The sequence below is a fragment of the Balaenoptera musculus genome, chromosome 8 (genome assembly GCF_009873245.2).
Source record: "Balaenoptera musculus isolate JJ_BM4_2016_0621 chromosome 8, mBalMus1.pri.v3, whole genome shotgun sequence".
Lineage (NCBI taxonomy): Eukaryota > Metazoa > Chordata > Mammalia > Artiodactyla > Balaenopteridae > Balaenoptera > Balaenoptera musculus.
Window position 1 is genome coordinate 79,615,599 of NC_045792.1, and position 16,874 is coordinate 79,632,472.

The 16,874-nt window shown below is 33.6% G+C and overlaps 1 protein-coding gene across 9 annotated transcripts in view; it reads left to right on the forward strand.

Annotated features, from left to right (window-relative positions):
* The window catches only part of METTL15 (methyltransferase like 15), a 370,942-nt gene that overhangs the window by 188,451 nt on the left and 165,617 nt on the right, over positions 1 to 16,874 (forward strand). For 4 of the 9 annotated variants that reach the window (XM_036861548.1, XM_036861550.1, XM_036861546.1 and 1 more), the window contains one exon: positions 9,473 to 10,898. The exons of 3 other annotated variants lie outside the window; for them this stretch is intronic. In XM_036861548.1, the coding sequence (XP_036717443.1) occupies positions 9,473 to 9,918 (446 nt within the window). In that variant the 3' untranslated portion in view covers positions 9,919 to 10,898. Of the gene's footprint in view, positions 1 to 932; positions 1,201 to 9,472; positions 10,899 to 16,874 lie in introns of those variants that run through there. 2 more of the 9 variants (XM_036861551.1, XM_036861555.1) reach the window with 2 other exon arrangements.

Below are 16,874 nucleotides of genomic sequence, written 5' to 3' on the forward strand. Positions count from 1 at the left end.
TATAACCCTCTTCCCAATATTTATTTATTTATCTTTTCTTCTTTGGGTTTGAATTTCTTGAGGACAAGGACTATGTCTTCATAAACATTTTAATCCCCAGCATTTACTACATTGTACATAATAAATATTGGCTAAGTGAATGATGCTGTAATTACTGATATACATCATTCAGGATGTAATTACTGGGTTTTTTGGAGCTGTGAAAACAATGGGCCTGGTTTAAAATGACTCCAAATATATTTTATCCTTGTGGAACTGTGCCTGAGAAAGCAGATAACCTGTGCAGAAAAATGTTCCATGAGAACTAAAGCAAAGAAATAAAAAAAGAACAGAGAAAGAATATTATGTGCTTAGAATGCCATAATACAAGTTGTATAGTTAGGTGGCAAGAGGAATCTAGGAGTGTAATTACGGAAGATAATCTCCTGGACAGGTGAGTGCAGTCTGGAAGGTTTAGGTTAATGAAATTAGGGTTTTAATTCTTAGCATCAGTTATTATAAGTCAAGGTCAAACTGGAAAAAAATTCTTTTAATGATTTCTCATTCCTATGCCATGCTAAGTCTTCATACTTTTAAGGCCTAAATACTGCTTAGTAAACTTAGAAGTACGCCATTAATTTGTACATAAGGAACATTTTAACTTCATTCTGGATGCTGAGGTGTTTTAGTCTGATGCCTAAATCCAAGAAGCATTACTCAGATGCTTCAGGGGTTTTCAGCAGCCCTCTATCCTACCTACTGTGCTATTAGTTCAGGATGAGAGTAAAATTAGTTTGGCAGAACCTCAAATTAACCTATCAAATCCCCTCATCACTTATTCCATTTTACAACTGAGAATAATAAATAAATGTGTGAATAACATTCATAAAGTGACTACTTTATGCCAAGTGTGCACTAGGTGCTCCTGAATATTTTCTTTATTTGATTTTCAGAATAATCCTGTGAGAAGTGTTATCACCTCATCTTCTAGTGGGGAAACAAACTCAGAAGTTGTGCTATTGCCCCACATCAAACAGCCATAAAAATGTAAAAGATCTTATACTGAGCCTAGTCTCTCCTTTCTAAAGTTTAGCCCTATTTCTGTTACATCATGTCATCTTAATATAATATTATCATTTCTTATGCTTTTCCATAGGGATGGTTAAAGTGTGTATGTATAAACACAGTACTTACAAATAGCCTGACCATGACTTAAAGTGAAGACAACTATTCAACTTTAATGAAGGACATGTAAAATATTAATGGAAATACTGTTTCTTGGATGGATTGTTTGATATGATAATGTAAATTTTTCCAGATCAGTTTAGAAATTTACTGTAATTCCAATCAAAATGTTTATCATTATATACTTTATTATTTCTAAATTTAATTTGGAATAATAAGTGAATAAAAATACCCAAAAAAATTTTAAAAAGAAAGATAATGGCATGGGAAAGGGGGACTTACTCCACCTGATAGCAAAACGTACTGGAAAATTTTTTAAAGCAGTAATAACCTGGTATTAGCAGAAAAATAGAGAAATACATCAGTGCAACACAATTGAGAATCCAGAAGCAGATTTGTATCTAAAAGTGTAGTATATGATCAAAGCAGTACTTCAAATGAGTAGGGAAATAACATACTATTTCATAAATAGGGCAATTAGCTATGTGGTTTTTAAAAAATAAAGTTAGATCCCTACTTCATACTATACTAAAAATTAAACTTCTCGTGGATCAAATATTTAAATGTAAGAAATAAAACCAGAAATATACCAGAAAAACATAGAGTTGGTTATATCTATAATCTTGGAGTGAGGAAAGCCTTCCTAAACTTGACAAAATCTAAAAAACATGAAAAATTTCTATATAGCAGAAAATTCTAAATTTTTATATAGCAGAAAAAAATCTACAAAGTAAAAAGACAGTCACAATCCAGGAAAAATATTTGTAACTATATATGAGAGGAAAATGCTTTATATCTTTATTTTATAAATAGTTCTGCCAAATCAATAAAGAAAAAAGCAACATCACATTAAGGGTTTGTTCAAGCAATTCATAGCTAAAATCAAATGGTCATTAGATTTGAGAGGATGCCCACTTCTACTAATTGCCAAAGAAATGCAAATTAAAACAACTATAAGCTATCATTTGCCTACTATTAGACTAGTCTAAGTTACAAAAAGTAATAGTTTCCAGTACTAGTTGAGTACGTGGGGAGGTGGACTCTGTCAAATACTATTGGTGGAAGTAAACTGGTACAATCTATTTAGACAGTAAATTTAGAAGCATTGATTCAAATTTAAATGGGCATAAACAGCCTTTGACCTAACACTAATTCTACAGGCATACTATCACAAGTTCACATACAGTTAAAGTATTTTTCCCAGATTGTGACTTTTTACTTTGTAGAGGTTTTCTGCCACGTAGAATTTTTTAAAATGTGCAGTTCACATGTTTACTGCAGCATTTTTTTGTGATAGTAAAAATAGAAAACATACCAAATATTCTTGCTGTGGTGGCAATATGAGCTCCACCAAAGTAGAGACTGCCTCTACCTTAATTACCATTCCCAGTTAGCTGGTACTGTTCTTGACAGTATAAACATTTGTTAAATGAACAAACAAAATGGACTATAATGTATCTATACAACTGAAATTTTTTTTTTTTTTTTTTTTTTTTTTTTATGGCTGTGTTGGGTCTTCGTTTCTGTGCGAGGGCTTCCTCTAGTTGCGGCAAGCGGGGGCCACTCTTCATCGCGGTGCGCGGGCCTCTCACTATCGCGGCCTCTCTTGTTGCGGAGCACAGGCTCCAGATGCGCAGGCTCAGTAGTTGTGGCTCACGGGCCCAGTTGCTCCGCGGCATGTGGGATCTTCCCAGACCAGGGCTCGAACCCGTGTCCCCTGCACTGGCAGGCAGATTCTCAACCACTGCGCCACCAGGGAAGCCCATGAAATTACTTTTAAAAGTAAGGTAATTAAACAAGTTGCAGATATTGTACAGATCATTCCCTTTTTACAAATATATATATGTATGCATGTACATACATTTATATACAAGTGTCATATATATCTATTAAGAAAAAAGTTAGAAAGTATACCTCTTGATTGCCTCTTAGGGTGGAATTTAAGGAGTAGTGACATTAACATTTTACTGCATATACTACAGATAATATATCTTTTTGCTTTTGTTTTTGTTTTTTTAACAATGACTATGTTTATAACTTTAAAGTACAAATACAATCATTCTTTCAATCTACTAACTCTTCTTGCTGTAAAAGATTTATAGCAGTTAACAAAGTCTCTGTTTTCACTGAGTGTATATTCTAGTGGAGGAAGACAGATGGTAAACAAATAAATATTATCCCTGATAAGGTATTATGAAAAAAAAAGTCATAAAACCATGTAAGGGGACTCCAGTGACAGGGTGCTATTTTTCTTTTCTAATTCTGCAGTGTTTGAGAAGAGACCTGAGTGAAGTAAGGAGTAACCCATCCAGGTATATATAGGCAGATAGATATTCTTGGTACAGGTCAAAGGACCCAGGATGAACACGCCATGAATTAGTTAAGATTACAGAGCTCGAGATCAGGAGATGAGTTCAGAGAAATGGGGGTGGTAGAAGCAGAAATTGTATATAGCATAGGGACATTTGGCCAAGGTAAGAAGAACTTCAGTTCCTATTTCATGTGATAGGAAGATACTAGAGGTTTTGAACCGTGGAATGACATCCAGTTTTTGTACACAAAAGACCTGTCTGATGACTGTGTGGAAAAGATGATGATGGCTTGGAGTAGGGTGAGAGCAGTGGAACTGGTGTGAAGTGGTAGAGTTCTGCATGCATTCCAGATAAAGAGTCGCCAGAATTTGCTGATATGAGAGGAAGAAAAGAATAAGGATATGAAACTGTCAGGCATTGTAAAATACCACTGCAAACGAGCCTGATCTGGAATGTGAGAATGGAGTGCCTCTAGTGAGGCAGAACACTTCAAAACTTTTCTTGAATAGCTAGGGTCGATCTCTTATGTTATGAATTTTCCCAGCATTACTGTGAGAGAGGTAAGTGCCAATTAATGTCTTAAGGTTATACTGAAATTAGAACTCGTTATCCCATAGTGGGTTTAATGTTCATTTATTCTTAAATACACATTTTTTTAAAAGTGTACTTAACTTGAAAACATCTTAACTTGGTATTGAATGTATATTAGCTTTTAATTTCCTTTTGTAGGAATTTTACTGACATAATTTTGCTATTTTAAGGTATTAAGAGGAAAACAGTTCTGCTATTTTGAAGAACTGAGAAAACTTGTCGTTTAGGATTTCAAAGGTGTTAAGTGAAATAGTTAACCTAAAAATCCCAACAATATTAATTAATCTCAATTATAATATTAATTATAATATTAATTAATTAATGCATTAATCTTTGGGGGGGAATTTGAACTTAAACCACTGAAGATCTTGATGAATTTTTTTACTGTAAATTTCCAAATCTTACCAATACATTCTCATGTCTTATTTTATTCTGTAAAAGAATATGCAAAAATAAAGTTCACTTTGCACATTTGCTCATTTCAGATAATAAAGACTTTCAAGCTTGCATGGCCTAAGGTTCAGATTATTTGCAGTTGCTCCACTGCATGTGCAAATGATTGATTCATTAAGGACATTCCCAGTCAGTATCAGGTATCATTAAATACATGCATACAGTTGTATTGAGACAATGATATTGTTAGCAAATTTAAGAGTTCAGTTGTCCCATTAAAATCATAATTTGGTACGCACAATCATATATGGCCAAAAAGTAGGATATAGGATGGGGTTTGTTTCATGACATTATTTAAAAATTCTATTCATAATGTTTTCTCTGACTAAAAATATTATGTTCTTCATTTAGTCACTTATTGATGTAACTGGATATTATACTCTTCATATATCCATCCAATGATGTGAATGAAACTTTGTAGTTATGGCCCTGGATTTTTATTCATTTATACATATTTTTTGTTCATTATCTATTCCTTATCTTTTTAACAAACATTTACCGAGTGTTTACTACAGTAGTTTTAAATTTTGGCTGCAAGTCAAAATCCTCTGTAAAGCTTTTTAAAAGTACTGATTCCTGTGTAATAAACCCCTGAAACTGATTCAATAGGTCTGGACTTCAGCCAAGCATCTTTATTTTTTCAAAAGCTCCACAGGTGACTCTGATGTGCAGTCAAGGTTAAGAATCATAAGCTTCTCTATTAAGCAGGAGGGATATGAGTTAACATGAAATAGTTCCTGTTCACAAGGAGATCAGAGTCGAGTAAGACAGGCAAGCAAACTAGTAATCACAGTAGTGTGATAAGTACTATTGGAAGAGTAAGCACACCTCTTCCCACTTAGAACTAATATACATTGGCCTGGTGTGAAGTAAATCTGTTGATGGACTATAAACCAGAAAAAGGAGATTTTCTCTCAGTACCAAACCAAATGACCCAAATTGTGATTGAGTCCATATTTTGTCTTACCTGCTCTCTGCCTTAATCAAATGAATTAGCCATACAAGACTTTGTGATTAAGCTCAGGAAATGGAAAAACAGAGAGACCAGTTTCTATTTCTGATAACAGGATATGGGAGATGAGAAAGCAGTGAAGGATTGCAAAACAGCCCGCTCCTCAGAGTCAGGGAGCATGTATCACTAATATTTTTCTTCCTATGGCCTAAATCAGATTCCAGCTCATAGGTAGGCATTGGTTCTGGTATAGTTTTTGAATCTTTTTTTCCTGATGACCTGTAGGCAAATGTTCCTCCCTAGTCTATGCATACCTAAGAGAACTCTGTGGCAGAATTGCTCTCTGACCAGTGACTTTCACAAGGAAACACTTTTTTGCTACCTCAGAGGCACAGGACATTTACTCATTGTCTTTAAAGTTTCCAATTCAGACAAAGAATCTTGCTTAATTCTTGATAGCAGTATTGTCTTTTCTTATATTCTTGTCTGTTTGTAACAATGTCTGTTGATGTTTTGTTTTTACTACATTAATTTTCATTACCATATGCTATTTTATATACTTTTGTTTCTTTATTTCATTTTACACAATCTGCATTGTCAACCTCTCTTCCCATAAATTACAGACACAAAAGTGCCAGTATAAAGGAAGGGAGGATATGTGCCTTTCATCCCCAGAGCAGCACCAAAAAGCTGCACGAAACACGTTGCCCATTGCAGGCCCTTGTCATCTCCCTAAAAATGGGACTTGAGGAGGCTGACAGGACCACACCTAGAAATCCTTCCCAAGAAATCCAGTGGACATAGTCCATATTAGAATTCCCTAAACAAAAGTAAGAAAGCCCCAGAAGGAAAGCTTCATGGAATGTAGTTATCCTATTATCTTCAGGATCATCCATTCCTAAATATAAACAAAAGCTCTTATTTTCTTTCTCCATGATATGATATTGACAAGGCCTAATTAGACCTTAGAAAGACAAGCTTATCTGGTCACAGTGGTGTTAATTTGTGAGCTCCAGATTCATAGATAGTGTGGATGTACTTAATGTGAACATGAATTATATAAACTTGACATTGCATAATATAAAATGTTAATAAAGTCTCACTTTATGTGAATACTTTGAAATAAAAACAGATTTCTTCAATTAAAAGAATCAGTCAGGAATCTCATAGTTTTATAACTAGCTGGCTGAATGAGTTATAAACTATAATTATAGCAGAGGAAGGTGCCATTTTAGCTGGTAAACAGAAATGCCTACCGTACTTTGTCATGTCAAATGAACCAATGCTGTTGTTTATATTAGAATTTCTGTGAGGATTTCAGACATTACTTTGTTATTTTAACATTTCCTATTTTTATTAGCTTTCAAAAACATTTAAAGATAATATCAAGGAACTGTTAATTAAGCTCTCTGCTTTTCTATCATTTCATCAATTTAGTTAACACATATCCAGGCATGGCTAATTCAGGGTGCTACGTTAAAAAACACATCCTCAAATATATATCTTTGAAATGTGATAAAATGCAAAGAAAGCTAAGCAGTTACCATGTTGAACCATGATTTTAATTTCTACAAAATATTAGAGATGATAAGAAAAACAATTTTTTAAACCTTAAAGCAAAAATATCCTACAGTATTTGTTGATCCATATGCTCCATGAATGTTTACCTCCTATTTTACATTAAAATCCATATACATTAAAATGTATTTTATATTACATTTCTCCTTTGAAAAAATTAGCGTTGAATTAGGCAAGGTTTGAATCACGTAAGGACTTCAGGAATGCAACCTTCTTGAAGCGTTCTCTAAATCCAAGCTCTAAATCATGAACAGTTGCATGTTTGTTCAGATCCTTAGAATGTTTTGAAATACATTGCCCAGTGACCAAAACTCTTTCCTGGAAAATGGAGAAATTGAATAGCAAAGGGAAAGAAGTTGACCTCCCTCCTCAGCTTTGACTTTGGCATTTTGTTTCTGAGAGACCTGGTTGTTGGAAGATAAATTCCCTAATGTCTAACGTTTTCTAGCCTTTCAGCAAAGTAGATTTTGTAGAGGGAAGGGTGAACCTATAACACTGATTTGGTTAACGTCAGGCTGCAGGGTTCTCAGCTCTGTGGTACAGGTAAAATATTATTTCTCCCCTTCTCTGATCCAGTTTCCTAAGAAGATTAATCAGATGTGTCTTAATGTACTTTACTACCGGAGCTACAGATTACTAAATGTGAACTGTTATTAAATTGTGAGATTCCCTTATATGTGCTGAATAAGAGAGGTTTGTCAGATACATATTTTATGGTTTTAGTGTTTACTCTTAGGTCCATGATCCATTTTGAATTAATTTTTGTGTATGGTGTGGAGTAAGGGTTGAAGTTCATTTCATTTTGTACAAATAATCACTTTCATTGAAAATCTGTTCTTTCTCCATTGAATTAACTTGACATTTTGGTCAAAACATAATTGCCTATATAAATGTGGGTCATTTTTCTGAGACATGTAAATTTTTGGAACGATGTTATTTGGTGCATATGCATTTGTAATTGTATCTTCCTGCTGTCTTGATCATTTTTCTCAATAGTAAATGTTTATTTTGGGGTCTAGCAGTTCTTTTTAAAAGTTTATTTTGTCTAATGGTAGTATAGTCTCTCTGTTTTTTTTTATGCTTAATCTCTACATGGTATACCTTTTCACAGCCTCTTGCTTACTTTTATTTGTGTTTTTATATTTAATGTACATTTCTGTAGACAATGTATAATTAGGTCTTGCTAGTTTTCAGTCAGTCTCTGCGTTTTTTTGGAGTGTTTAGTACCCTTACATTTAATGTGATTATTTTTATATTTGGATTTATTGTCTGACATTTTGCTATTTGTCTTCTCTTTGTCTCATTTTTATTTTGCTGTTCTTCTGCCTTCTTTTGTATTAAACAATATTTTGTGGATTATTTTTATTCTGTATTCACTTATTAGCTTTATTTCTTTGCATTATTTTTTGTTATTGCTCTAGGGACCACAATACGCAACGTTAACTTCCAGTAAAATATAGGAACCTTGTACTAGTGTAGTTTCATTTACACACTCTCATCCTTTGTGCTGTTGCTGTCATATACAATACATATCTATATCTATATTATAAAACCAAGAATATTATGTTATAATTTTACTTAGAGTCTTGCCTTTTAAAGAAATTAAGAATGACAGAAAGACAGTCCTGTCTTTTAAGAAATTAAGAGAATTATTTCTTTTCTTCATATCATGTCACTCGTATTTTCATTACCCTCTCTCTATCCAAGTTATCACCTGATGTTATTTTATTTCAGCCTGAAGTATTTCGTTTTGCATTTCTTAAATTTAGAGCTGTTAGCAATGAATTTTCTCGTTTTAAAATTTATTTGAAAATGTCTTTGAACCTTTAATTTTGAAGAATGGTTTTAAAATAGCTTTCTTGGAAGACAGGTTTTTTTTCCTTAACAATCTGAATGTTATTCCAGTGTCTGATAGGCTCCATTATCCTAATGAGAGATTAGCTGTTAATCATATTTTTGTTCTCCTATGTAATATATTGTTTTTCTTTGTTCTATTCAAGATTTTTCTTATTATCTTCAGCTTGTAGTAGTTTGATCATGATGCATCTAGGTGCAGTTTTCTTTGTTTGTTCTATTTGAGGTCCATTGAATTTTTTGTAGCTGAGAGTTAATATTTTTCATCAAAGCTAGGAAGTTTTTCATTATTATTTCTTCAAATATTTGTTCACCCTTTTCTCTTTCTCTGCTCTTGTTTGACTCCATTTACCCTTAAGATTTCTGAAAGATGTTTCTGACAGAATAGTTTTAAACTTTGATGGAAGGGTCAGAAATAAAATGGAGAAGTATGGATGAAATGACACAGTTTTCTAAGGAAACTTAGTTCCTTAAATATACACACAACACAACCCAGTAAATTTACAGTGGAAAATATTAATGTTACCTATTTGTCCTCTTTTCCTGTTTTTACAAAATCTGTTTGTAGGTGCATTTCCTCCCTCTGCTACTTATGCACGAAAAGACTTGCTACAACGATCTACCCATATCGCTACCAAGACTTTCCAAGCTGTTCGCATATTTGTGAACAATGAGCTCAATGAACTTTACACAGGACTGAAGACAGCTCAGAAGTTTCTGAGACCTGGTGGTCGCCTTGTTGCCCTCTCCTTCCATTCACTGGAGGATCGCATCATCAAACGATTCCTGCTTGGGATAAGCATGACAGAAAGGTTTAACCTAAGTGCTAGACAGAAGGTGATACAAAAATCACAGTTGGATTCAGATCATGAAAACACGGAAGGAGTCTCTATAGGAAGGGCCCCTTTAATGTGGAAAGTGATGCATAAGAAGGTGCTTACTCCAGAAGATCAAGATGTACAAGATAACCCCAGAGGACGCTCAGCCAAGCTTAGAGCAGCTATCAAATTATGAGAAAGTTATCATCATCTGATTCTTCAAGTTCTTCCTCACAGTTTCTCGTGTAATATTCCTGAACAGCCTAATATAAGAAAGTGTGGGATATATAGAGATATGTACTATATATGTGTGGAAATAAGGGGTATTTAGCATTTTTTTCTCAAAAAGAAAATGTAGGAAATATTAGCATGACACAGATAGCTCAATTCAAGATGCAGCAGTGTCTCAAAACTGGAAAAATTGTTTATCTTAGCATTATATTTGACTTTTGAAATGCAGTTCTTTCTCTAACCAGGAAATTTTTTTAAAAAGAAGAAGAAGAAGGAGAAGAGAAGAATATGTGTATTTACTTAACTATGTAGATTCAAGCTGTCAAAAGAGAGATTATAATTATATCTGCATGCCCAAATTCTGAATTTAGATATTCAGATTTGCAACAGACTGTCTATAACTCAAATAATTAATAATGATCATAAAATGAATTTTAATTTTCCTACTTGGGAATAATTAATTACTACTATAGCTTTCTCAAATATAGGTACTATGAAAATTTAAAATATTCAAGTATTATTTTAAAAATGCATTATACTGATAAATTTCATTACTGAAATTACAGTGTTCATTGTTTTAAAGGGATTTTTCAGTATGATATGTGCCATGTTTTCATATATTAGCAACTAAAAATGTAGAATTGCTCTAATAGCTCTCACAGAGAATGTTTCACAAAACTGATATTTAAAGTCAATTGTGTTTATTTTAATAATAGCCCAGAATGCTTTTGATAAATAAAAATCTCTCATCATTTGAATCCTGCAATTTTAAATTGGGCTATTTGAAATATTCAAAGTCTAATTGAAATGGAAAAGTATGTTATCTCTTCCAGATACTAAAATCAATGTAATGATTTTATTTACAAATAGTAACTGTAATTGTAAAATGTTTATTCAGGTGAAGTTCATGTGGCAGAGGATTCTTTAACAAATTAATGAAATTGATTCAGTATTCATATAACTTTTTATACAAAAATATGCACTTCTAGTTTATTCAGTTATGCAGCAAGTACTGAACTAGGCAAAGAAACAAAGGCGAGTAAAATACACATAGCCCATAGTATCAGTCCTGTGGAGTTTATAGTCTAGCCGAGAAGAGCAATGGTAGTTAAATAATCATAAATATTAGTATAAAATTGGCAACGCGGTAAGGGCTATAAAGAAGTAGTACAAGGTACCATAAGTACGTCTAGTAGGGGTTTCATCTACTGAAGGAAACCAGGTCTGACAACATGGTGCTTGATTTGTGACTTGAAGGATGAATAAGAGGTAATTAGTAAAAGGATACATGGGCATGTTCATTAAAGGTGCATGTAAATGATTGTTTTCTTAAGTAGTTTCCCTTGAAGTCACATTTATACTATTAATTTGCTCAGTAAACTATTTATTCAAATACAGGAAAAATTCATCTTCTCAATTATGATTACAAACTCTAAGTTGGTGAATCCAATGAATAAAATATCAACATAACTATATGGGCAAAAGATAAGAATTAAATACTTGAATTTACCTTAGACTTACTTTGTCTACCTCTGTAATATTTAACTTTAGTTCCCAAGTTTGTTCACCACTTGTAATTTACAGACTTTATTCAGATCTGAACAATTCTGCAGTGAAATCAGAATTAGAAAATATTCTAGGGAACAGTATGCTCAAATTAGAAACCAATGAAAGTACCTAGCTTAATCTCCTCAGTCCTCCCTGAAGAATTTTGAAAGTTCTTCTTTGTATGTACGTCATATTTGTGAATGAGAATGATTCCCAAAGGTAAGTGCTCATCTGAGTATCTGATCAGAATATAAAAGATCGCATCTAATGTTCAACAATGATTCACCTATTTCATCAATCATTTTTGGATGCTATATAATACAGGAATCTTTTCATTAATGTTAAATGGAAATTGCCCTGGGTTGGATGGCATCCTTCCAAACTTCATGTCCTTTCCAAAACCTCATAATGTGACCTTATGTGGAAATATGGCTATTGCAGATGTAAGTAGTTAAGAGGAGGTCATACTGGAGCAGGGCAGGCCCTTAATCCAATATGTCTGTGTCATTATAAGAAGAGGAGAAGAGAGAGACACACAGAAGAATGCCACATGAAGGTAGAGGCAGAGATTGAAGTGATACATCTACAAGCCGAGGGACACCAAGAATTGCTGGCAACCATAAGAAGCTAGGAGAGAAGCATGGAATAGATTCTCCCTCATAGACTTTAGTAGGAACTAATAACTCCGCTGACACCTTGGTTTCAGACTTCCAACCTCCAGAACAGTGACAGAATAAATTTCTGCTATTTTAAGCCAGCCAATCTGTGGTAATTTATTACGGCAGCCCTAAGGAACTAATACTCTGACAAAAAAAAAAAAAAAATCTTGAAAAATATGCATGAAGAAAAAATCGTGCTTCAATAAACACAAAATTGGTTTCAAAATGTTGTAGTGTAAAAATATATTAGCTTTTTTCTGTAATTAGGCTGTTTGCCACAATCATTCTTACCTGCCTCTTAGTCTTAGTTGTATGATGCATAATAAAATACATGAATGAGTTTCAAGTTGTTAACTCTGGAGAATGGCTTAGGGAAATTCATACAATACATGTAGAAAATAAAACAGATTATTGAAATGAATACATTTTAGTACATTTTATTGGAAAAGTACATTACTTTTCCAATAAAATATAAACTATATAATACAAGCAGTTGTTTTACATTTCAGAATCTTTGTATCGACTGCTCTCTACCAATCATTTTAATATAGCATCCATCCCATTGTGTAGGACATCAGTTCTTAACAGGTTTTAGTTCATTGCTTATTAAGAAATGAAATTTAATAACTGCACACAATTTTTAATTGATATCCCTATTTTGTATATTCGTTTCGTTTTGATAATTATATGTTAGTTATGTAATCTGCCTTTTGAAATTTCTAGGATAATTTTTAGGGAGTAATTTTGGGGCTATATCATATCTATATATTTTTTTCTATTTCATGTAATATGTGATATCTATTTTTTTTCTATTTCATGTAATGTGTGATATATGGTTTGTGCTTAAATTCATTTATATTGAACTATTTATTATGTTACAACCAATAGTTTATAACAGAATACAGTATGTCTAAGTTATTTTTTTGAATTTTTGAATGTTATTTTTTTATACAGCAGGTTCTTATTAGTTATCCATTTTATACATATTAGTGTACATATGTCAATCCCAATCTCCCAGTTCATCATACCACCACCCCCACCCCCCACCGCTTTCCCCCCTTGGTGTCCATACGTTTGTCCTCTACATCTGTGTGTCAATTTCTGCCCTGCAAACCGGTTCATCTGTAACATTTTCCTAGGTTCCACATATATGTGTTAACATATGATATTTATTTTTCTCTTTCTGACTTACTCTGTATGACTGTCTCTAGGTCCATCCACATCTCTACAAATGACCCAATTTCGTTCCTTTTTATGGCTGAGTAATACTCCATTGTATATATTTGCCACATCTTCTTTATCCATTCATCTGTCGATGGGCATTTAGGTTGCTTCCATGCCCTGGCTATTGTAAATAGTGCTGCAATGAACATTGGGGTGCATGTGTCTTTTTGAATTATTGTTTCCTCTGGGTATAAGCCCAGTAGTGGGATTGCTGGGTCATATGGTAATTCTATTTTTAATTTTTTAAGGAACCTCCATACTGTTCTCCATAGTGGCTGTATCAAATTACATTCCCACTAACAGTGCAAGGGGGGTCCCTTTTCTCCACACCCTCTCCAGCATTTATTGTTTGTAGATTTTCTGATGATGCCCATTCTAACTGCTGTGAGGTGATACCTCATTGTAGTTTTGATTTGCATTTCTATAATAATTAGTGATGTTGAGCAGTTTTTCATGTGCTTCTTGGCCATCTGTATGTCTTCTTTGGAGAAATGTCTATTTAGGTCTTCTGCCCATTTTTGGATTGGGTTGTTTGTTTTTTTTAATATTGAGCTGCATGAGCTGTTTATAAATTATGGAGATTAATCCTTTCTCCGTTGATTCATTTGCAAATATTTTCTCCCATTCTGAGGGTTCTCTTTTCGTATTGTTTGTATTTTCCTTTGCTTTGCAAAAGGTATTAAGTTTCATGAGGTCCCATTTGTTTATTTTTGTTTTTATTCCCATTTCTCTAGGGAGTGGGGCAAAAAGGATCTTGCTGTGATTTACGTCATAGGGTGTTCTGCCTATGTTTTCTCTAAGAGTTTTATAGTGTCTGGTCTTACATTTATGTCTCTAATCCATTTTGAGTTTATTTTTGTGTATGGTGTTAGGGAGTGTTCTAATTTCATTCTTTTACATGTAGCTGTCCAGTTTTCCCAGCACCACTTATTGAAGAGACTGTCTTTTCTCCATTGTATATCCTTGCCTCCTTTGTCATAGATTAGTTGGCCATGGGTGCGTGGGTTTATCTCTGGGCTTTCTATCCTGATCCATTGATCTATGTTTCTGTTTTTGTGCCACTACCATATTGTCTTGATTACTGTAGCTTTGTAGTATAGTCTGAAGTCAGGGAGTCTGATTTCTCCAGCTCCATTTTTTTCCCTCAAGACTGCTTTGGCTATACAGGGTCTTTTGTGTCTCCATACAAATTTTAAGATTTTTTGTTCTAGTTCTGTAAAAAATGCCATTGGTAATTTGATAGGGATTGCATTGAATCTGTAGATTGCTTTGGGTAGTATAGTCATTTTCACAGTATGGATTCTTCCAATCCAAGAACATGGTACATCTCTCCATCTGTTTATATCATCTTTAATTTCTTTCATCACTGTCTTATAGTTTTCTGCATACAGGTCTTTTGTCTCCTTAGGTGAGTTTATTCCTCAGTATTTTATTCTTTTGGTTGCAATGGTAAATGGGAGTGTTCCCTGAATTTCTCTTTCAGATTTTTCATCATTAGTGTATAGGAATGCAAGAGATTTCTGTGCATTAATTTTGTATCCTGCAACTTTATCAAATTCATTGATTAGCTCTAGTATTTTCTGGTGGCATCTTTAGGATTCTCTATGTATAGTATCATGTCATCTGCAAACAGTGACAGTTTTACTTCTTCTTTTCCAATTTGTATTCCTTTTATTTCTTTTTCTTCTCTGATTGCCGTGGCTAGAGCTTCCAAAACTATGTTGAATAATAGTGGTGAGAGTGGACATCCTTGTCTTGTTCCTGATCTTAGAGGAAATGCTTTCAGTTTTTCACCATTCAGAGTGATGTTTGCTGTGGGCTTGTCATATATGGCCTTTATTATGTTGAGGTAAGTTCCTTCTATGCCTACTTTCTGGAGAGTTTTTATCCTAAATGGGTGTTGAATTTTGTCAAAAGCTTTTTCTGCATCTACTGAGATGATCGTATGGTTTTTATTCTTCAGTGTGTTAGTATGGTGTATCACATTGATTGATTTGCATGTACTGAAGAATCCTTGCATCCCTGGGATAAATCCCAGTTGATCATGCTTTATGATCCTTTTAATGTGCTGTTGGAATCTGTTTGCTAGTATTTTGTTGAGGATTTTTGCATCTATATTCATCAGTGATATCGGTCTGTAATTTTCTTTTTTTGTAATATCTTTGTCTGGTTTTAGTATCAGGGTGATGATGGCTTTGTAGAATGAGTTTGGGAGTGTTCCTTCCTCCACAATTTTTTGGAAGAGTTTGAGAAGGATGGATGTTAGCTCTTCTCTAAATGTTTGATAGAATTCACCTGTGAAGCCATCTGGTCCTGTATTTTTGTTTGTTGGAAGATTTTTAATCACAGTTTCAATTTCATTACTTGTGATTGGTCTGTTCATATTTTCTATTTCTTCCTGGTTCAGTCTTGGAAGGTTATACCTTTTAAGAATTTGTCCATTTCTTCCAGGTTGTCCATTTTATTGGCATAGAGTTGCTTGTAGTAGTTTCTTAGGATGCTTTGTATTTCTGCAGTGTCTGTTGTAACTTCTGCTTTTTCATTTCTATTTTATTGATTTGAGTCCTCTCCCTCTTTTTCTTGATGAGTCTGGCTAATGGTTTATCAATTTGTTTATCTTCTCAAAGAACCAACGTTTAGCTTTATTGACCTTTGCTGTTGTTTTCTTTGTTTCTATTTCATTTATTTCTGCTCTGATCTTTATGATTTCTTTCCTTTTGCTAACTTTGGGTTTTCTTTGTTCTTCTTTCTCTAGTTCCTTTAGGTGTAAGGCTAGATTGTTTATTTGAGATTTTTCTTGTTTCTTGAGATAGGCTTGTATTGCTATAAACTTCCGTCTTAGAACTGCTTTATCTGTGTTCCGTAGGTTTTGGATGGTCTTGTTTTCATTGTCATTTGTCTCTAGGTATTTTTTTATTTCCTTTTTGATTTCTTCAGTGATCTCTTGATTATTTAGTTACGTATTGTTTAGCCTCTATGTGTTCGTGTTTGTTACATTTTTTTCCCTATAATTGATTTCCAATCTCATAGTGTTGTGGTCAGAAAAGATGCTTGATATGATTTCAATTTTCTTAAATTTACTGAGGCTTGATTTGTGACCCAAGATGTGATCTATCCTGGAGAATGTCCTGTGAGCACTTGAGAAGAAAGTGTAATCTGCTGTTTTTGGATGGAACGTTCTATAAATATCAGTTAAGTCTATCTGGTCTATTGTGTCATTTAAAACTTGTGTTTCCTTATTTATTTTCATTTTGGATGATCTGTCCATTGGTGATAGTTGGGTGTTAAAGTCCCCTACTATTATTGTGCTACTGTCGATTTCCCCTTTTATGGTTGTTAGCATTTGCCTTATGTATTGAGGTGCTCCTATGTTGGGTGCATATGTATTTATAATTGTTACGTCTTCTTTTTGAATTGATCCCTTGATCATTATGTAGCTTCCCTCCTTGTCTCTTGTAACATTCTTTATTTTAAAGTCTATTTTATGTGA